Raw genomic sequence first — 21127 nt, forward strand, 5'->3', positions numbered from 1 at the left:
GATAGATAATAAAAAGTTGACGTGATTTGTGCTGTTTGCGGCAAGTTTACAATCTATTTTTTACTCAAAAGTCGACCTCTAAAAATAGAGATATTCATATGGTTTAATAAAATCGACCATATGGCATTACTTAGTAATAATTTCTTTAATTACTACACATAACTTCACGTACATCTTACACACCGTGCTCTCTTTACCAGAATGATAAAATCAAAGGCTGTAAAGTTACGTAGGTCGTGGTGGTAACGCCGCTTGGGGTGTTTGCCGCAATCGTCACCACCAAGTAATTTAAATTTGCACTCTACCGACTCTACGTTACTGTCAGGTCAGTTAGTCAACTACCTTGAATTAAACTGGGGCTATTTTTTGTAATCTGGCCAGTGAACAGAAAACAGCAAACGACGTGAAAGTCAAGAAAAAAGTGAAGATTTCATCGCTGTTGACTGTCGTCTGCTATTTTAACTGGCCAGATTACGGAACAGAGCGCCAGTTAATTCAAGGTAGTTGACTTACCGACCTGATGGTAGCGTAGAGCGCAACCTTCAATTACTTGCTGGTGACGATTGCGGAAAACACCCAAAATTGTTCAACTTCGATTGGCCCAACAATCCAACAATTATGACAAGCACAAAATTTTGGCAGTTTTAAATACAAAATTACTTTTGTCAACGTTACAGCATTTTATTTGTAAGAAAATGATATAGGGTTTGGTTGTTAGGAAAAATCAATTCAATACCATTTCGTTTTATAAATCAGATAGCCATTTTATGTTTCCATTAATAATTACACATAACAGACTTGACAAAACAAAATAAACAGCAACCATAATATTCATTGTAGTTACTAGTACATTTTTACCCGTTATGTACATTTAATAAGTCAACTTAACTTGTATACAAATTATATTTACACCAAAGAGCATAGATGAAAGCTTGTGTATATAAATTAAACATCTTTTTTTTTTAGCGAAAATTTTTATAAATCATGTATACATATATTTGTCATATAAATATATGAATTTATATACGTTATGTATGTATAAATAATATGCATAATTGACTAATTTTCCATTAAAAAATGGGATACGATCAGAACCGTGCATGGATTAGCCGTAACTTTTCTCGATTCAATAAATAAATCGTTTTCTTATTCTGAGAACATATGTATTTTAAATTTAGGTAATTTTTGTAGTATGACCCTAAAATACAAATTTTTAAAGAAAAATTTAAAGAAAATAATAATTTTGATTCAAAACTGATTCAAACTTCAAATTCGTTGTAGGATTTCAAGAAAATAAGCAACATAAACTGTGATTCAAGAATGAATTACGGCCGATTCGCAGTTTTGAACAGTTCTTAATACAATACATAGACTTTCGTGAGACCTCTCCTTAATGACAAATTAACAAATTAAGCAATAACTGGTCCCGTGAATCAACGATGACCTAATTTAATCATAATTTTTTTATGTAATATACACATGCCACTGCAAAAAGCATTCAAAATGGAGATAAGACTCCTACATTGTAGAAAAAAACTAAGTAATGTCATTTTAATAGAGCCGAGAATCAAAGCTTGCTTCATTTGTCTTCGTAATGTATTTATAGGTATAAAAGTCTTCACTAGTTTTAAGTGCTATAAATTGGTAAATACGGAATGTGCACTTTTGTTGGAATGTGTGGGTGTATTTTTTCATGTGTAAAAGAGAATACTGATGGCCACGTGGTCAGTTGAAGCATTTAACGCGCTACATTATTGCGTGCGTACGTCTTCTTATGGTAATTGTTCAACATAATTTTTAGGTATCATCCCTGTTTTGCCATTTAAAGTACCAACCAGCCATCCGGGCTCGCTCGATGGCTGAACTGTAAAAAAACATTAAAGAGAAAAATTGCTTGATTATAAGTCAGAGAGTAATTTTTTAAAAATTTACATAGCTACTTACCATTTGTGATAATCTGATTTGGTTCAAATGACAGCTCACCAACACTTTCTGCCATACAAGCGTAAAGTGTTCTCACCCTACTTTAAATTTAAAAATATTAATCAACTTGTAGAATTGTATAAAAATTTACGTTTATTATAACATTTAACATGATTTGAGCATTACCATATTCCTATGCCAGGACTTGAACGGCCACTTCTTGGTGATGTATTAACTCTGAATGTACGAAAAAAAAAAAAAAAAAAAAGTAATAATTTAATCAACAGGTAGATATTTGGACATTCATAAAAAATTTTCGAAACCATCCAGTCTGCGTAGAGTCAAATTTTCTTAAGATTTAGTTATAAGATTAAGAGGTGTTACGATCACGTATATACTCACGAAGACATAATTGGATTACTCCGTAGCGCGAAATGAGTATTGACCAAGTCTCGTTTCTGTTTGACAGGTACTATGGTGCTATGATATGGTGGTGGATCGCTAGCTATCGATTCGCTTGAACTACTTGTGTTTCCACTGCCCGAAACTACGTGAAAAGTAAACGTGCAATTATATAAAAAGGCGAACAGAATGACAAAGGTACTGTCAAATAATTACCTCTTTCAGTTGAATGGTACATGAAAGTAGCATGGCGATTTTTTAAACGGCTAATGTGACTATCAGAAAACATAGGCAATCTGTGACTAGGGTGTTCGGTTTCCTGATAATCTTCGCCGTTTTTTTGATCGGCATCGATCAGCGGTGTCTTTGGACCAACTGATATCGCATTGTCATAATACGATCGCGATATCTCCTGTGAAAAACAAAGAAAAAGAGAGTTATTGTAAAAATAATGTTTGCATCCCTTTCTAATGAAAAATCATTTATTCATTAAAAAAAAATAAAAATAAAATAAAGTCAATGAACGAAAATAAATGCGTACCTGCACCGTAGCCGGCACTACAGTGTGCACCGAGTAACATGGCAAATGCACAGCCCCATTTCCCGTGACGCTCGACTGCGATTGCTGCTGCTGCTGCGGCGATTGTGGTTGTGCTTGGGGTTGATGTTGCTGCGGTGACTGTTGTTTTTGAGGTGACTGCTGTTGCTGTTGTTGCTGCTGCTGCTGCAGTGGCTCTTCCTTGTCCTCTGAAGCAACAGTAACTCGAGGCGAACCGGTCACTGCGAGACTCTGCGCTAAACCTGACGAATCTTGCGGTGGACCAGCTGTTATTCTTTCACAGTTCTCTATCAATATTTCAACTACTATATTGTAAAACTTTATGTCCATAATCGAAGCTACTGTTTCCTGCTCTGGTCGCAGGAGGGTAGGACCGAAACACACAGCCAGATTGCCGATTGTCATGAGATTCTTATCACATTTTTTTGCAACTCTGTTGGGAAAGTAAATAAAGAATTAGTAATAAAAATATCTCATTAGGAGTGCTTCTGGATCAATTAACAGTAAAAGTTGCATATAGCGATATCATGCGGAATATTTTTGCTTGCTTTGAGAGTTACAAAAAGTTGAAAAATATACATCAATTTTACATAAAAAGTAATAAAAGTCAACTGTAGTCTACATATACATTTCAAAAATTTATGAATGTATGACAAAAAGGGTTATATTTAGCAAATGGTTTTGATAATTACTTATGAAGATGATTGATGAGCATTATAAGAACTTTGTGGTTGGGCTTTGGGAGGCGATATACCAGTACATGTATGTCGTTGATTCGTTGTTCTTTCGATTCTTGTTCTGGAAAAAGAAATAAACGATTTCACGTTGACACAACTACTAAGAAAACAAAAGTTTTCAATGTTGCAACTTACTCGCTGCCATAATAAAACTATCATAATAAGCAAAAGTCATAAGGGGCTCAGAAAGAGTTCTTAAGTAAGTTTTTAGAGCACTAGTGATTGTCTTGCTTTCCCACTCATAGCGATTTTCCAAATTCAGCTTTTCCAATTTCCTTCTGTCAAGGCCCATTGTGAGTAGTTTATTTACTTTCGAAGCCACGCCGACTACTCGGTAAAGTCCCTGCTCTTCTAAACCTCTTTCTTCTAGCACTTGAATGCATCTCGAAATGAACATTAAACCAGTCGCATCGATTACATTTTCATCCGGCTTTGCCAACGGATTTTGTAAAGAAGGAACCTAAAAATTTACATCATCTCATAAATAGTTTTTTGATTAACTAAAGAATCCAATGTGAATGATCAAACATACAGGTTCTCGTCCATCCATTGCATCCATCCAACTTTTTTTATCGTCTTCAGAGAGAGCTTGGAATGTATATACAATGCCAGATCTGCAAATAATTGTTTAAACATTCAACTGTGACTGAATAGATACATTTTTTATTGGCAAAAACCTTTTTACTTATAATATTTCAAACATATATTATTCGTATTATAAACTTCAACAAGTGTTAGAAGGCATAAATTAAAGTTGAAATATAAGTGTAAAAGAAAAAAACGTTGGCTTATGCGACAAGTCTGACCTTCCAACGGCAGTAACGTCAAAACAAAATCGTTTCTCTATCGACTCGGACGTGCGTCGTACACAGGATGCGAGAGTAAAAACATCTTTATTGCTCTGTGAGAATAGAAAAAGACAATTATGGTTAGTCAACATAACGGCATGCAAACATTGTACGGAGAAACAGATAGTTGAAGGTGCATGAAAGTTTTATGAAACTTACAAATTTGCCTGTGAGCTGATTATAAGGTATCATAGTAAATTCCTTTTTATCTTTTTGATATGTGCAATATTGTTTTGTCATAGTGGTTCCAAAAGCCTCTGCAAAAATAATTTGACGTATCTTTCTGCTTTTTTTTTTCTTTTATCGCATGTACGCGGCTAATCTACAAACTCTATTTTGTTTTTAACTCTTAGTTTCTAAGTCTTTGCATGACTCATTTTCTTTGACAAAATAAGTAAAAAAAAAAAAAAAATTTAAACAAGAAAACTGTGAAATAGACAAGCGAAATATATATGGTACGTAGATTTAGAAAAAAGAAAAAAAAAATATTGATAAGTAGAGTAAGGCAGTTAAAAACACAAACACTTAACATTGAAAAAAAAGTAACAATACTTAAATAAATTTTATGACTCACTCTTTTCTATAAGGTATAAATAACCTTCTCTGGTGTATAGTTTGTTAGGGCCGCTTTCGATGGCAGACTAAAAAAAAATTTTATTTCGAATAAATAATTTTTCGTATTGACAATGTCGATAGCTTTATTAATAATTATTCAAGCGACTGGGGCAATGCAAGTATTGCATCTATTATTAATAAAGCATTAACAGAGCTCGCGAATAAAAACGCGAAAAATCAAAAATACGTACCTTTTTTACGTCCTTCATTTTATTCATGAGGGACTCTGTTTTATCCCGCGTAGCATCGAAATTTTCTCTAGTCTTACAAAACACACACACACACGTATTATTAGACAATTAGTTGTAAGTTTATAAGCGAGCATAGTTAAAATAACAAGAGTCTAGTGACTATCATTCATAATTTAGTTACTGCAAAAAATTAATATTTTTTAGTACAAGTTCACTAACACGGATTTTTTTATTAGTACTTATTCAACTGCAATTTCTTAATGAACATAAACATTTTTTTTTAATATGTATTAAATTTTTAATTAAAAGCATGTAACTTTTAAACTATCCACACCAAAATTACTTTTAAATTACATTAAAAATTAATTCTTGATAGTTAAAGCAGCTTGTTTTGTAAGAAAAGCTGTTTTAAACAACGGTTCCTAACAATAATCGGGTAATTCAAGTAATTATGTATAACCTGTTCCATAATAAAGTAGTAAAATTTAAAGCAACTAACCTTTTGTATCTTGTACTGCAACTCAGTCATATAAGGTTTAAAGTCTTTAGCTACTTCGTGTCCTTGGTGATAAAATGTTAACCAACCAAACATAAAACTCAGAAGCTGTAAAAAAAGAAAAAAAAACAGGTAACAATAAAATTTGTTATTTCTAATAAGCTGCGGTCTCTTTAATTATAGAAAAAGTAAATAAACTCACTGTTTCTACGAATTCAAACTTTTTGCGCTCTTGTACCTCTTGGAGCAAAAAAACATATTCTAGGCTTGCCTGGCAAAAATGCCTCTCAGCCATATCCAGTGTCGCGTCCGCCTGAGTATAAAATGTTAATTTAATTAATTAAAACATGATTTTCATTGCTGATCGTTTAGAGTGTTTCTCACCTCTTGAAGAACATTGTCTTGTTTTTTAGTAGACAAATTTAAATATCGTTCTTGACTTTGGCAAAATTTAACCGTCTGTTTCTCAAACTTTTTCTTTCCCTCCTAGAAAACGATACAGATATAATTTAAAAAAACTCAAATGCTTCGAACGAAAAAAAAAAAATTACCTTGACACCACCTATTTGTGTTTTTCTAAACGTTTCTAGTGGCAGTATAATTTGATCGTACGCACGTTCCAACTGAAATTCGAAATATATTTTTTAAATTGCGTGTGATTCTATATATACGTGTTTCTGTAATAAAAAAAACTGAATAAATTGTAAAAACTCAAAGTGTTTGTGTGTACAAGTGTGTAACAAATTTTACTAGTAAATAAGCAATTGCAAACCATACGAAAATTAACTACTATTTATTCTATGAGAACAATAAAAAAAGTTAGAGATGATTATTTTTTTTTTTTTAATTGTCATGGAAAAATTATATTAATTTAGCTTAAAATTTTATTAACAAACAATCAAAAAAGAGTTGATCTAACATCGATACAAAAATTTCAATGGAATTTATTCTAAATTCCAATGAGAAAAAGACTATTGTCTACAGTCTAAACATATTTGGGCAGATGTTTATTTACCAAGCCCATTACATGTTTCAAATTCAAAATGTATACAACTAAAAAAATAAACCTTGCACTAGGATTTATCGGTTATTGCCATTGTAGATTAGATAATTCAAAATCATAGTGGAAGGTTCTATTAAAATTGAATTAAAAAGCAATTTGAGTGTTGTCAAAAAAGTAATAAGTGACGAGGTACTGTGAAGATTGAAATTTATTAGTAAATTGATAAAAAATTTTCTCTAGAAAAATTGAACGAGTTTCAAGAATTTTCACAGTACATTCATCTTTAAACGTTTAGAACGAAAAAAACAGATCAACATAATATATACAGATAGTATAATGTACTTATGTAACAGTAGAAAAGTTTCAGTAGGAACAGATAAGGTAAATGTTATTTGAAAGTTTAATTAGTAAAAACACGTGTAATAAAGGCGGTGTATCAAGTGTAAGTGATATATATGAAAACAACAGTGACAGAGAACACACTATTAAAAAGTAGTTTTCCTTTACCACTGACTCACTTGTTATCCTTATAACGATATACAGAATGAAAATATCAATTCGTAGTAAGCATTTTGTGAGTTTTTATCATACAAATGTTCATAAAAATAATTATTTTATCGTATAACTTTTTTTTTTCAATTATATACATACATGATAGAAAATATTTGTAACGGAAATTGAAATAAAAAAAAAAGGGGGAAACAAGGATATATAAGTATAACAGCGTTGCTAATGTGCTAAGTTTTGTGCATACCATGCGACCACGCTCGTCTTCGATCAATGCAATGAGTTTACCAAATTCCTTCAGACTTTGGGATATGTGTAATTCATCTTCAGTCTGTGTTTCACCAATACATTCAAAGCTGAAGTTTTGCAGAGTATTTGAGAATGCCCTCTGAGCTCGGGATAGATCTGCAACACAGGGCGTTTTTCATATTAATTTACCCAAAACGTCATTGAGTCATCGCATGTTAAATCGTTGCAACAATAATAAAACAGCCAAAATTGAAAAATTTCAAATTTACTTTCAACATTTCGTGAACTTGATCATTAAAATTTTGTTTATCGTTGGGTCATGTTAATTTCGTAAAAATATTTTAACCGGTTTCAACGCCAAAAATTTTTTTTGTAACAATTAACAAGCGCATCTACTGTCAGCATTTTGAATTATTGGTAGTTCACTTCTCGGTATTTATGTTTAAAGAGAGGGAGAGTAAAAAAAATAAAATTTATCATCCGAATGGAAAGTCACTTTGAAATACAACTTATTATCCAAGGCATCAGTTGCATTTCCTGAAATCGATAAAATCGTACTCAACTTTCCTGAAAGGTATGGAAAAGAAAAGCGAAAGCAAAAGGAATGCACAATAGATCGCACAAATGTACAAATGCGTGGTGTTGTCTCTCTCGAGCTTTTGCTATAAATATGCAAGGATGCGGACTAAGTAGAGTTTTTTTTTTTCCTCAAAGTATGTTTAATTGCTCTCGTGGTGCTTTTGAACTTAAAATTTTACTTGCCAATCCCGCATGGGCATTAATAACAATAGAAAGTTTTGGATCAATTGCATCGTGCTTTGATTGAGGTGACATTCTTTGTATACTTTCGCTCTGTAAATGCACGTCGTGCCGCTCTCGTGTGATGCGTGTATACGGTTTAGCGATTCGATTTATTATATTTTCCGTCGACTTGGCGCGGCGTAAAAAATTGATTCTTCTCGACCCAGGGCACGAGTATTCCGAAAGAGTAAGTTTGAATTTTTTTAATTTTGGAAAATTCTACGTGGTGGAAGAATATTTTGTTGGATACGAGCACGTATGTTTGTTATATTATGCAACGTGGTAAAAATAATTCATTCGTACTTTAATCAACTTATTACCTATAATGATACGTAATTATATGAAATGACAAGTGTTGTATCTACTAATGACTAATGCCTACAATTCAGGTATGTATGTGTACAAAACTAGGGGCATTTCTAACTTCAAACAATGATCTACTTTCAATGAATAAATAATTATTAATTATTATAACAGGTATTCTATATATCTGTGGGATTCATAAAAATTGAAAATGCGTTGGAAAAAAAACGTTGAACATTTTGTAAAAGAAAATTTAAAAGAAAAAAATTAAAATACAAGTATAAGCTATTGTTACTTTTTACTTTAAAAAATAATACTACATGGAGATAAGGAATTTCAAACGTTTTCAAGATACAACTTGTTATCTGAGAGAAACATACATATTGTTAAAATTTTTTTTGTTGTACTCATGACAATGGAATATGGTAATGATATTATACTTTCTGAATACTAAAGTAAATAAGTCAACGTATAATATTACTCTGAAAATATCCTATAAATAAGGCAAACACATTATCTCATAACATGATCCAAGTAATCTGACGATTTAGTAAAGAGACAATAGGTATTGGTAATGGAGTTCTAATTTACCCAAAAAAATCTACTGCAAAACATGGCTCTAAAGGAGAAAAAAAAAAAAAAAAAAAAAGAAATACTACATTCTGATGGATTGAGTACAAATGCATGGAGGCAGGTGAAGGCCAGTAAGAAACGATGACATGCTATTTACCAGTAATAGAGAGACAGAGGCCATACTTTTTTAATGGCAGTTGTACTGGCATTAGCCTGAAATGGATGTACCGTGACATAATCATTATCAGGCGTAGACTGTGTGCAGCCCGTATGCGTAGGCATATGATAAAAAGTATAGTAGTACAGAGGAGGAAGAGAAGTACTCAATGAACGTGACCTTCCCACTTGCTACAATTTGTGCTGAGAAAAGCTGAATAACCACCTTCAGCTTGCAACTCTTCAGACAGAAGCTGAGTGAGAAAGAGATGCTGTTGTGTGCAGAGAAAATGAGAGAGGATTATCAAAAAAGGGGGAGATTGATTGAGATATATGCATAGCCAAGTTAAGTTTGTGCTCTGGTGCTGTTTCTGCTGCATTAGCATCACTTACATGTGCTCTCTCCCCTGCGTCAGACTGCGTTAAAATTATGATTAATTAAGTGCGACAAGGCGGACACTCGAGTTGACATGGAAAAAAAAAATTCATTAAATAGCACTTTGTATACATATATGTGTCTATACGGCCTATAGTGCTGTATACAATTGTAGTTGCATCTCTACTGCACAACATCAAGTGAACAGATGATAGACAAACCCAAAGCAGAGATGCACGTAACACGAGAAGAATAATTATTAATTCATGTTAAAAAAAGGAAAGATGACACACTGATAATGCGTGTGCGGTTTTTTTTTTTTTTTTTTAATTATTGAGCACTAACTTTTGGCAGCTGAGAGCAGATCCTTTACTTCCTTGATGAGCCGTTTGATCTGCTGGCTGGTCTTTTCGAGCTCGCGCTCGTGATAATGGAGATTCTCGCGGAAGTAGGGGCTGTCCGTGAGGCAATCCGTGAACTCGAGCGGCTTCAGACCAACACCCATGTTACCCTCCTCCTCCAGCACCTCTGCTGTTGCTGTTTCTGCTGCTGTTCCTGCTGATGGTCGTCGTGTGCCCTCCTAATTGTACTATACTGCTGTTACGGCTGGAATTCCTGGTTGTTTTCGAAGAGGTCGAAGAATTAACAGCAGAAGAAAAAGAAATCTGGCCTCCCGTCCTGGCACTCATTTATGCGCGACTCGGCGCGCAGCAAAGATTTTCCACACTTTCCCTTCTTCTCTTTCTGATAGCTAGGTAGCTAGGTTGCACTTTGGTACGACGATGATGATTCAAGCACCTGATGCAGCACAACAACCTACACACACACGGAGCTTTGTAATTGGCTGCAGATTGTCCCAAAGTGCTGATACACCCTGCACGTGCATTAGAAGCGTCTATCGTTACTTATTTACGCCACACGCCTCCATATAGTCAATATCAGATATCAGCAGATTTTAGTGATTATTGCACAGCACACAGTCACACACTAGACACACACACACATTCACACGCGCGCGCGCGTACGCTGAGGCATTCAGGTTATATATATGTGAAATGAACCATCAGAGCAGAGAGACAGCACAAGCCATACAAAATGCACAAGATTCGTTCGTCGACGGTCGACGCACTCCGTTTGGATTCTGTCTGAAACTTTTTTTCAGTACCTCCCGCAGTATCCGCACATTGTTGCTCGAGTGCGTGTGCGTGACAGATATTCCATGTAGCATACGGACAACCAAACATCAGTACATGAGTAAGTGTTGAGTTACAGAAAGAGTTAAGTTTAAAATTAAGTACCGTAGGCGTACAGTGTACGGAAGCCCGCAAACAAGAGCGAATGCTTTAAAAAAAAAACGCTCTTTCTCTCTCCCTTGTTTTTTTTTTTTTTTTTTTTTTTTCGACACTAATAAACAACTAAACTCCGATTGCTTCCTTGTTGTATACCATACGTATACAAAATTACGAGCACGCACGGACGCTGTCCTCTTTGCTGACGCTTCTTTCTCCCTTTTTTCTCCAATTCAATCCAATCCCGTTCTCTTGTGTGCGCGTGCGATCGCAATAATTTTTGCAATTGCGCTCCGAAAGGCCCCAGCCCGCTCTTGTCGCTATAGTTATGACAGCTTCGAGCTTCGACTCTTTAAATTCGATTCCTCGACGCTCCTCACACTTTCGATAGTTCGATATACGAAATACCGTTCGAGATTGACCGTCATGGTACAGGGCATGATAATACAAGCAGTACATTATAAATATCGCACTCGGAGACAAAATATTTTTTCCGAGGATGCAAGGTTTAAGTTGGTAGCACCTTGCATCTCCGATTCCAGTTCCCAAGTCCAAACCGCTCCCGTTCTAAAGCGCGAGAATTTGAATTACAATTTATAGACACTTGAAAAAAAAAAATGTATAATCATAGGGAAGCCAGTGCAAATTGCATTAGAGAGCAGTAATGTATAATTTATAAATATATTTGTATAATTACTAATACATAACCTAATATTTGATTTCAATGAGGCTCTTTTACCGTCAAGCTTGAATCAGATGAAATCAGATATATTTATATTGTTACCTACGAGGTTGTATCAAAGTTATTGTTGATTCTGTTAATTTCAAGTAATATTGTTATACTTTGGTGTAAAATATTTTGCCTTTACTCAAAAAAACCCAACTTGTAGCGATTAATTTAAAACTTATGTGTGTTTTATAACCACACTTGTTTTCTTGGATGACAAATGGATTGATTGTACATTTGTATATTAAAGCATATATATTTTTGTTATCAGTACAACAGTCACTGTACCAAATTATACGAAAAATTAAATAGCACAGCATGAAATTTTTATCAGATGTGAAACAAAAACCAAAATCATAAGTAAAGTGGTGTAAAATTTATTTAAAATAATATATACATATATAAATATTAGACTGTTACAGGATACGTATTCATGACAAACTGTATCGATTGTAGAACTTAATTGGTTTTAAAATTTTGCAAAGACTACTTGTGTTACTAAAGATGTACATCATTTTGGAGCAAAAAACAAATTGCACCAAATCTTACATGTAACGATATACTTTTCAAAGAGTCTTACAATACAATTCAATTATATGACATAGAAAATCACATATTCTGTTTTACAAAAAAAAATATATACATATATTAAGTACATCGATCTGTACCGATTTAGTTCTCTTATATTTACATACTATACAAGTCACGCACAACGGGTAAAACATAAAATGTCCATTTTTGGCAACGTGGTCAACAACATTGGGAGACCACTGCCTTGAAAATATCAAAAAAAATCGGATGCTGGGTCGACATTAAATCTACAAAATCCGGCTTATTGATGATATTCTTCGCATTAGTCGCGATAAACCGAAGAGCCCTGTGCTTCAACCTGTCGACGTCGTGTCTATCCGCGAGGACCATGTACTCGACAACGTTGTCGGCGCTCACTTTTTTCACGAGTTTGTCCACACACATCTTTTTCAGCTGCTCGATCTGGTACTTGTCCGCCGCGTACAAAAGGTCAACGGCCACGTCACCCAAACCCTTGACCTCCCCGGTGTACATGAACCGCAGCATTTCCCGCAGAGTTTTGTACTCAATGTCATCGACGTGGATGGTGCTCGTCTTCTGCTCCACCATCAAAGTGCGGAACATGCTGGCGAACACCGGACTCTTCACCGCCAGGACGCACCGGTGGGCGTACATCATTTTACCACCAGCCACGACAACCACGTCGCTGAACTGCTCGTTGTCCAGGAGCATCTTGTAGTCGTCGAACGCCTTGGCTTTTTGCCGCAACAGAGCGTACTTCTTCGGGTGTTCGTCCAACTCCTCCCAGTCGCTTCCCGAATCGTCGTCCTCCTCGACATCCGTCGTCAGATAAACGTCGACCTTGTGGAACCAAAACTCCACCATGAACACCTGTGGCCCGGCCCTCGTGTCGAAGCAATCGCACTCCAGCATCGTGGACTCGCTCGACCATTCGGTCCGTGAGAATTGGAAGCTCCGCGTGCCCGTGTTGTTGAGGAACCGCACTTCCACGTCGCCCTCAATTTTTTCCTCGTTTTTCAAATTACAATGCAATATCTGGTCGTATTCCGTTTTTTCGGAAGACTGTGCAAACGGGAACGATTGGGTGGTCAGTTGGAGCTGCCACTTGTAGCCCAGACAAGGGTCCTTGAACACTGGCGACACTATTCTCCCGTTTTGGCTGATGTCGCTCAGGAATACCGTCCACCGGTAGTGCTTCAGTTTCTGACCGATCACGCCGGACGTGCAATCGGTGTCCAAGTTGAATGATGCCATTTTCTTTCTTGTATTGAAATCGCACTGCACAACCAGTCCTTGGTCAACTGTTTGTTTTGGTATTCTTTGACTGATGCCTTTGCGATGATTTTCAAAAAGTGAATATTCGAGGTGATACTCGTGGAACAGAAAACTATTCTTTGACACTAACTTATTGTGGAGAACATAAGCTACGACTGATGCCTTTGCAATGATTTTCAACGTACAAATGTAACGAAGTGAAAATGGATATTTATCATCGTTCATTTAGTTGGTCGTTAATAGCCAAGTCGGTCTTGGGATTGGTCAGCTACCTGATAAGCGCTTAATGAATTTGGCCCCGGGGCCTTTCTTTTAGACCTCCACGTGCGCTTTCGCTATGAGGTGGCGTACAAACTTCATGCGAAAAATTATGTCAACTGTTAGTCCGAATTCGCTTCTCGACTTTCTATGCGTTCATCGACAACTTTCTTAATGGCTATACTGATAAATGCACATACGATGCAAACAGCCCAATGCGCCTATCTTCGAATATCTTGTGTTCACCAATATTTCAAACTTTTCGCAAGAATATTGAATCTAACGGCCTTTATTTGTCAATTGTTTTAGCAAAACTTGGTACAACTGATGGAGTAGTCGACAAAAGATTGGTCTGGTTACTTGTAGGAAACACTACAAAGTATTTATGGAAAAAAATATTAATATAAACTAGAGTTTTACCAATGTGCAAGCTTATGACCATAATATGACTATACGCCACCTCATAGCGAAAGCGCACGTGGAGGTCTAAAAGAAAGGCCCCGGGGCCAAATTCATTAAGCGCTTATCAGGTAGCTGACCAATCCCAAGACCGACTTGGCTATTAACGACCAACTAAATGAACGATGATAAATATCCATTTTCACTTCGTTACATTTGTACGTTGAAAATCATTGCAAAGGCATCAGTCGTAGCTTATGTTCTCCACAATAAGTTAGTGTCAAAGAATAGTTTTCTGTTCCACGAGTATCACCTCGAATATTCACTTTTTGAAAATCATCGCAAAGGCATCAGTCAAAGAATACCAAAACAAACAGTTGACCAAGGACTGGTTGTGCAGTGCGATTTCAATACAAGAAAGAAAATGGCATCATTCAACTTGGACACCGATTGCACGTCCGGCGTGATCGGTCAGAAACTGAAGCACTACCGGTGGACGGTATTCCTGAGCGACATCAGCCAAAACGGGAGAATAGTGTCGCCAGTGTTCAAGGACCCTTGTCTGGGCTACAAGTGGCAGCTCCAACTGACCACCCAATCGTTCCCGTTTGCACAGTCTTCCGAAAAAACGGAATACGACCAGATATTGCATTGTAATTTGAAAAACGAGGAAAAAATTGAGGGCGACGTGGAAGTGCGGTTCCTCAACAACACGGGCACGCGGAGCTTCCAATTCTCACGGACCGAATGGTCGAGCGAGTCCACGATGCTGGAGTGCGATTGCTTCGACACGAGGGCCGGGCCACAGGTGTTCATGGTGGAGTTTTGGTTCCACAAGGTCGACGTTTATCTGACGACGGATGTCGAGGAGGACGACGATTCGGGAAGCGACTGGGAGGAGTTGGACGAACACCCGAAGAAGTACGCTCTGTTGCGGCAAAAAGCCAAGGCGTTCGACGACTACAAGATGCTCCTGGACAACGAGCAGTTCAGCGACGTGGTTGTCGTGGCTGGTGGTAAAATGATGTACGCCCACCGGTGCGTCCTGGCGGTGAAGAGTCCGGTGTTCGCCAGCATGTTCCGCACTTTGATGGTGGAGCAGAAGACGAGCACCATCCACGTCGATGACATTGAGTACAAAACTCTGCGGGAAATGCTGCGGTTCATGTACACCGGGGAGGTCAAGGGTTTGGGTGACGTGGCCGTTGACCTTTTGTACGCGGCGGACAAGTACCAGATCGAGCAGCTGAAAAAGATGTGTGTGGACAAACTCGTGAAAAAAGTGAGCGCCGACAACGTTGTCGAGTACATGGTCCTCGCGGATAGACACGACGTCGACAGGTTGAAGCACAGGGCTCTTCGGTTTATCGCGACTAATGCGAAGAATATCATCAATAAGCCGGATTTTGTAGATTTAATGTCGACCCAGCATCCGATTTTTTTTGATATTTTCAAGGCAGTGGTCTCCCAATGTTGTTGACCACGTTGCCAAAAATGGACATTTTATGTTTTACCCGTTGTGCGTGACTTGTATAGTATGTAAATATAAGAGAACTAAATCGGTACAGATCGATGTACTTAATATATGTATATATTTTTTTTTGTAAAACAGAATATGTGATTTTCTATGTCATATAATTGAATTGTATTGTAAGACTCTTTGAAAAGTATATCGTTACATGTAAGATTTGGTGCAATTTGTTTTTTGCTCCAAAATGATGTACATCTTTAGTAACACAAGTAGTCTTTGCAAAATTTTAAAACCAATTAAGTTCTACAATCGATACAGTTTGTCATGAATACGTATCCTGTAACAGTCTAATATTTATATATGTATATATTATTTTAAATAAATTTTACACCACTTTACTTATGATTTTGGTTTTTGTTTCACATCTGATAAAAATTTCATGCTGTGCTATTTAATTTTTCGTATAATTTGGTACAGTGACTGTTGAACTGATAACAAAAATATATATGCTTTAATATACAAACGTACAATCAATCCATTTGTCATCCAAGAAAACAAGTGTGGTTATAAAACACACATAAGTTTTAAATTAATCGCTACAAGTTGGGTTTTTTTGAGTAAAGGCAAAATATTTTACACCAAAGTATAACAATATTACTTGAAATTAACAGAATCAACAATAACTTTGATACAACCTCGTAGGTAACAATATAAATATATCTGATTTCATCTGATTCAAGCTTGACGGTAAAAGAGCCTCATTGAAATCAAATATTAGGTTATGTATTAGTAATTATACAAATATATTTATAAATTATACATTACTGCTCTCTAATGCAATTCGCACTGGCTTCCCTATGATTATACATTTTTTTTTTTCAAGTGTCTATAAATTGTAATTCAAATTCTCGCGCTTTAGAACGGGAGCTGTTTGGACTTGGGAACTGGAATCGGAGATGCAAGGTGCTACCAACTTAAACCTTGCATCCTCGGAAAAAATATTTTGTCTCCGAGCAGTCCGAGCGCTGATTCGGTATTCAATTTGCACAGTAAAGTAGTTACCAACTTACCACACTTCTGATCATGGTGTAAAAAATAATAATTTCTAATTTTTTTTTTTAAGTACGCGCGTGTGCGAGAAATACGCTCTTCGATCTCTCTCGATACATTGAATTGGTTCCAGCTGTTTCATACTAGTCGAGCACACTTATTCTACAGGTGACAAGTGTTTCTCCGGGTTTCTCTCTCTCTCTTATCTCGCCGCCTACTTTATGACGCTTGTGATTATCAATAACAAAAAAAAGTTACACAAAAATTATGTGTAAAAAACATAATTAACTTAATTCGTCTATTAAAAGCCAAAGGACAAAGTGAATTCTCGGAGCATCGTTCTTTTTAATGTTTTATCATGTGTGGGGTACACGCTAAAAACGTTCGTTACTGTTGACAATCTGTGTGACAACTGACAATGGCCGAGACGGAGCAGCCCATCGAGGGCTTCATCTGCCCTATTTGCATGACGGATTGTAAAACGCCGACTCTGTTGACCAAACACTTTGAGGATTATCACAAGGACGATCCGGAAATATTCAGATCTCTCAAAGGTATACTTAAGCATTAATATAAGTACAATTTTCTTTTTTTGTTCCATCCATAAGTATCGGGATTCTACAGTTACTGTTTTGTTGCATGTTCCAGGTCTGTTTGGAAAAGCTAAGAAAAAAATATTGAAACAAGATGAAATTCCAGATTACTCTAGTCCAATTTTAGCCAAGAATCAAAGAAGTAGAGAAGAAATCGATTGGGGACCTCAAGAAATTGGTAGGTATGGACAATTTGCTTTACTTGTGTCTTGTCACATATCTCAAGTATATGTATGATAAATTGTACTCAGGTGGAATAAGATCGCACACCAAGTATTTTAAAGAAGTGAGAAATACAAGGCTGGAAAGATATGCCTCAGAAACTAACAAGCTCATCATAAGACTGGACAAACTCCTAAGCAACATACCAAATGATCCTGTTGAGAAAAAAGGTCTTTAACTCTCATCATTTCCTTGATGATGAGATTACTTTTTCAGGTAAAATACAGGAAAATTAACTGTGCAACTGAATGCTTTGTAGCTCGTGAGCGAGATATCGTGCCCTGGATGGACGACAAAGACGTCAGGCTGTGTCTCACGTGTGCAAAAAGTTTCAACTTAACCAGAAGAAAACACCACTGCAGATTATGCGGCGTTATGATGTGTCACGACTGCAGTCTATTTTTATCCCTCGCTGAAGCTCGTTAGTTTTGTAAAATTTTTTTTTCAATCCAGTTGGAGTATATACATTAACTGGTAAGCTTTTTTTTCAACTCTAGGAAGAATGACAAGTCCAGCAACCGTCCAAGACGACTCCGCTCTCTCACCAACGATCGAATCCAAGCGTTTCTCTGATCGCCTGGTACAGGCAGGTTTTGGTCTGAAAAAACTCGCCCGATCCCCGTCCGGTGGTAGTCTTAACAGCGTCTTGTCTATTATGACCGACTCGTCGAGTAGCGAGCAATTCTTCCGCGTCTGCCAGCACTGCAAAAACCTTCTGGATGCGCGAGAAAGACTAAAAGCCCGGCACTTCGACAAACCAATAGTTTATCAGTTTTACGAAAAAATGCAAGCTCAAATAAAGGAGGCAAATCGGTTTATTGAAATGTATCACAAAATGTGGAACTCATTGAGCGAGGGTGAATCGACGTATGATTTGCGCGACGCGCAGATGGTCAGGGCAAAAATCGCCAAGATCGGTGACAACATTGATCTGATTAGCAAGAGAATAGCTACGCTTGTAAATGTGGACGAGAACAGTTCGGCTTTGCTGAAGCAGGAGTACAGATTGAATCAAATGGTGAGGACATCAGCGATGCTTTACTTGAAAAATGAATTGCTGAGGACACAACCGGTACCGACCGAAGAGGAGTATGAAGCTATAAAAAAAGAACGCCAAGAGAGAGTAAGAGCAAGGATCGAGTACGAGAGACAGCTGGAACAGGAACAAAGGGAAAAGAAATTAAAAGAATCGCAGAGAGATACACCGCAGAAGGCCTATGATCACAGTGCGAGAAAAAGTCCTACACTTTCTACAAATCAAGTGAGCGATCAACAGTATTGGGTGAACTTATCAAAAAGCGCTTGTAACCGATTTTTCTTATATTTTTAGCTGGTCTTGGATCAATCTCAGGGTTGGGGTACATCAAACCGTCCGGGTGGAAACATGATGATATCGTCCACGTCATTAGATCCGTTTGTTGAACAAATGAGTAATCTTCGATCTTACATAAAACAGGCACGAGAAGAGTGCAAATTTGAGGAAGTAGCTACTTTGGAAAAGAATCTGAAAGAACTTCAAAGTGCCTACTTTGCGATGCAACAAAGTGATACCAACAACTGACGACTGAACGGACCTTCAAAACTAACTTCACTGCGATAAATATGACACTACTAGGATATAATTTCAAATAAGTATTCGCGTCGATAGATAATGGAAGTCCTATTGCCATTATTACTCATACTATTTTTAAAATGCTTTTTTATTTACAAATATTGCTAGACGTACATCCAAACATTGTTATATAATAAAAGTTTAATAAATAAAATACATATAACCGGTATACTCATTGTATAAAAAATATCACAATATCACTCGTGTACTGCATTCTCTGTTGTTTTAACTTTTGTTCTTTCTTTCGAGCACTACAACGGGAATGGGAACATCGACAGCAGAATAGTGATAACTACCGGCATTATCCGTTGACTCGTCAACGCTTGGCTGATCAGACCCTTCAGTAGTCACGGACTGTTCGTTCGCGGTCTCTTCATTCGAAGACGTCGTGCTAATTTCTTCCAATGTTTCGCCGTTAACGTCCGTCATGTTGTTATCTTTATTTTTTAACTGACCGTGGTGTTTTACGACACAAGGAATGTCTTGCGAGTCCGCCACTTGCAGCACAAAGTCTTCGCTGTGTATTGAATCGGATGATGGAAACTTCATCAGATCCGTGAGCGTTTCGCTGAACTTCATCATATCTGGTATTAATGAAGAATTATTACCATCAGGAATGTTGGCTACAGGCTGGTTAATCACGCCCGGAAGCTCGATTGTGCTTCCCTGACAGTTGTTAGACCATGTGTCGGGCTGGGAGCTTTTTGGTGTGTTGTTGACCTGTACATGCTGTTTCAACAGCTCACCTAGAATCTTGTCGTCAATTTCTATCTTTGCTGCTGGGCCGAATTTAGGGCGCTCGGGTGGATCGACTGAATGTATATACGTACACTTATAGTAAATATATTTTTTACAAAACTCGAGATTTTTTTTTTTTCATAGGACGAAACTCACTCTTCAGTATATTGACAGCCAGGTGATCGGCAGCTCTAAACAATTGCGCATCGACCAAGTACTTGAGCAGAATTCTACAAGTCGGTCGCTTTTTGCCAATCGAGCTCCACTCCTCCAGGAAGAGCTCGGGTTCGGATTTTTTCACCAATCGGCTCCCCTCCTCGATTATCCTGGATGGAAAGAATTTTTCAAAACAAGGGACATATAATGAATTATAATTCCATAGTATTTACGTCGCCGTCGATTTCGTACCTTACGTGATCCGCATTGAATAGCGGCTCGCTGTTTACCTTGTCCTCGTTTTTCACCATTGCCATTACTTTGCGCCACGAATTCGTCTGTTGCAGAAGTCTGGCAAGTACCTCGATGTCCGCTGGCTGAAGTTTTCGAATGTCCGTGTCCAGAGTGTACATTCTAAAATAAAATTCATGCATTTACTACTTACTACAACATTCGCAGTTTAAAAAACGTGTAGTTCCATGACAGATATAATTCTTTTGAATAAATGATAAAATTTAATGGAGGAGAAGGTTAAGTACCCAATAGAAATTGCTTATTAACGTATAATAATATTTATATCAACAAGTAATCGACATTTATTATCATCACTAACTTTTAGGCTATACAAAAGAATGCGCTCCCTGGCAAAATATAAGTCAACAATTAGATACGTGCTTCTCTGTATAATATGATGTCTATGTAAATAAGATCTTCCGAGTGTATAACTGTAAATTATTTCACTATAGTGCAAAATTAACTGTTTTTCAATTTAAAATATATTGTTACTTACTTTGAACGTATAAAGATCGACTATTGCTTAAGTAGAGGAGTAAAACACACTTTGAATCAAATTTTCGGAGCACAAACTTATAAACAAGAATATCTTATCGTCTGACACTTGTTGGGTTGCAAGTTGCAATAGGTTCGTTTGGGGCTTAGCTCGGAGCTCCTCCGAGCAGTCCGAGCTCCTCTGAACTTTGCCCCAAAACACGCGTTTGCTCCGAGCTCATCGGAGCGCCTCCGAGCAAATTCCTACAGTCAGTATA

At 36.9% G+C, this 21127-nt stretch overlaps 3 protein-coding genes across 7 annotated transcripts; 1 reads left to right on the forward strand and 2 right to left on the reverse strand.

Annotated features, from left to right (window-relative positions):
* Positions 1-738: 738 nt before the first annotated feature.
* On the reverse strand, positions 739-10712 carry Graf (GTPase regulator associated with FAK). 4 transcript variants are annotated; one of them, XM_089595852.1, is made up of 21 exons: positions 10085-10712; positions 7529-7686; positions 7293-7300; position 7256; positions 6323-6394; positions 6156-6257; positions 5974-6084; positions 5775-5879; positions 5276-5347; positions 5044-5110; positions 4629-4726; positions 4428-4522; positions 4154-4235; positions 3757-4081; positions 3577-3682; positions 2867-3317; positions 2542-2737; positions 2326-2470; positions 2110-2160; positions 1945-2024; positions 739-1864 (listed from the first exon to the last, which is right to left on the reverse strand). In XM_089595852.1, the coding sequence occupies exons 1-21, from the start codon at positions 10242-10244 to the stop codon at positions 1773-1775; spliced, it is 2577 nt and encodes an 858-aa protein (XP_089451978.1). In that variant the 5' UTR covers positions 10245-10712; the 3' UTR covers positions 739-1772. The 4 variants fall into 4 exon arrangements, with proteins under 4 accessions (XP_089451978.1, XP_089451980.1, XP_089451977.1 ...); XM_089595854.1 differs by lacking the exons at position 7256; positions 7293-7300 and having other exon boundaries at positions 2867-3025; positions 3107-3317; XM_089595851.1 differs by lacking the exons at position 7256; positions 7293-7300.
* Positions 10713-10871: 159 nt separating this feature from the next.
* On the forward strand, positions 10872-19356 carry Rbsn-5 (Rabenosyn-5). Its single transcript, XM_089596012.1, has 7 exons — positions 10872-10993; positions 16834-17314; positions 17409-17531; positions 17605-17745; positions 17835-17996; positions 18073-18836; positions 18906-19356. Exons 2-7 carry the CDS (start codon positions 17179-17181, stop codon positions 19134-19136), a joined length of 1557 nt encoding a protein of 518 aa, XP_089452138.1. The 5' UTR covers positions 10872-10993; positions 16834-17178; the 3' UTR covers positions 19137-19356.
* Positions 19273-21032, reverse strand: tub (interleukin 1 receptor associated kinase 4 tube). Of its 2 annotated transcripts, XM_014356310.3 has the most exons (5): positions 20872-21032; positions 20753-20806; positions 20334-20495; positions 20082-20251; positions 19273-19999 (listed from the first exon to the last, which is right to left on the reverse strand). In XM_014356310.3, exons 3-5 carry the CDS (start codon positions 20492-20494, stop codon positions 19413-19415), a joined length of 918 nt encoding a protein of 305 aa, XP_014211796.2. In that variant the 5' UTR covers position 20495; positions 20753-20806; positions 20872-21032; the 3' UTR covers positions 19273-19412. The 2 variants fall into 2 exon arrangements, with proteins under 2 accessions (XP_014211796.2, XP_014211797.2); XM_014356311.3 differs by lacking the exon at positions 20753-20806.
* Positions 21033-21127: the final 95 nt, after the last annotated feature.

The sequence above is a fragment of the Copidosoma floridanum genome, unplaced genomic scaffold (genome assembly GCF_036245765.1).
Source record: "Copidosoma floridanum isolate Cflo_tuat_1 unplaced genomic scaffold, Cflo_Japanese_pri ptg000029l, whole genome shotgun sequence".
NCBI lineage: Eukaryota > Metazoa > Arthropoda > Insecta > Hymenoptera > Encyrtidae > Copidosoma > Copidosoma floridanum.

Bases quoted from the DNA above. Each gene is read 5' to 3' on its own strand.
- tub (XM_014356311.3), bottom strand. From the start codon at position 20,494: ATGTACACTCTGGACACGGACATTCGAAAACTTCAGCCAGCGGACATC. The intron at 20,252-20,333 runs GTACGAAATCGA...CTTTCCATCCAG, and splicing joins TTCAATGCGGATCACGTAAG to GATAATCGAGGAGGGGAGCC. The intron at 20,000-20,081 runs GTGAGTTTCGTC...ATATACATTCAG, and splicing joins GGCTGTCAATATACTGAAGA to TCGATCCACCCGAGCGCCCT.
- Graf (XM_089595852.1), bottom strand. From the start codon at position 10,244: ATGGGTGTTGGTCTGAAGCCGCTCGAGTTCACGGATTGCCTCACGGAC. The intron at 3,318-3,576 runs GTAATTATCAAA...CTTTCCCAACAG, and splicing joins CTCATCAATCATCTTCATAA to AGTTGCAAAAAAATGTGATA. The intron at 2,471-2,541 runs GTAATTATTTGA...CTTTTCACGTAG, and splicing joins GTACCATTCAACTGAAAGAG to TTTCGGGCAGTGGAAACACA.
- Rbsn-5 (XM_089596012.1), top strand. From the start codon at position 17,179: ATGGCCGAGACGGAGCAGCCCATCGAGGGCTTCATCTGCCCTATTTGC. The intron at 17,746-17,834 runs GTCTTTAACTCT...AATGCTTTGTAG, and splicing joins TGATCCTGTTGAGAAAAAAG to CTCGTGAGCGAGATATCGTG. The intron at 17,997-18,072 runs GTTAGTTTTGTA...TTTCAACTCTAG, and splicing joins TTTATCCCTCGCTGAAGCTC to GAAGAATGACAAGTCCAGCA.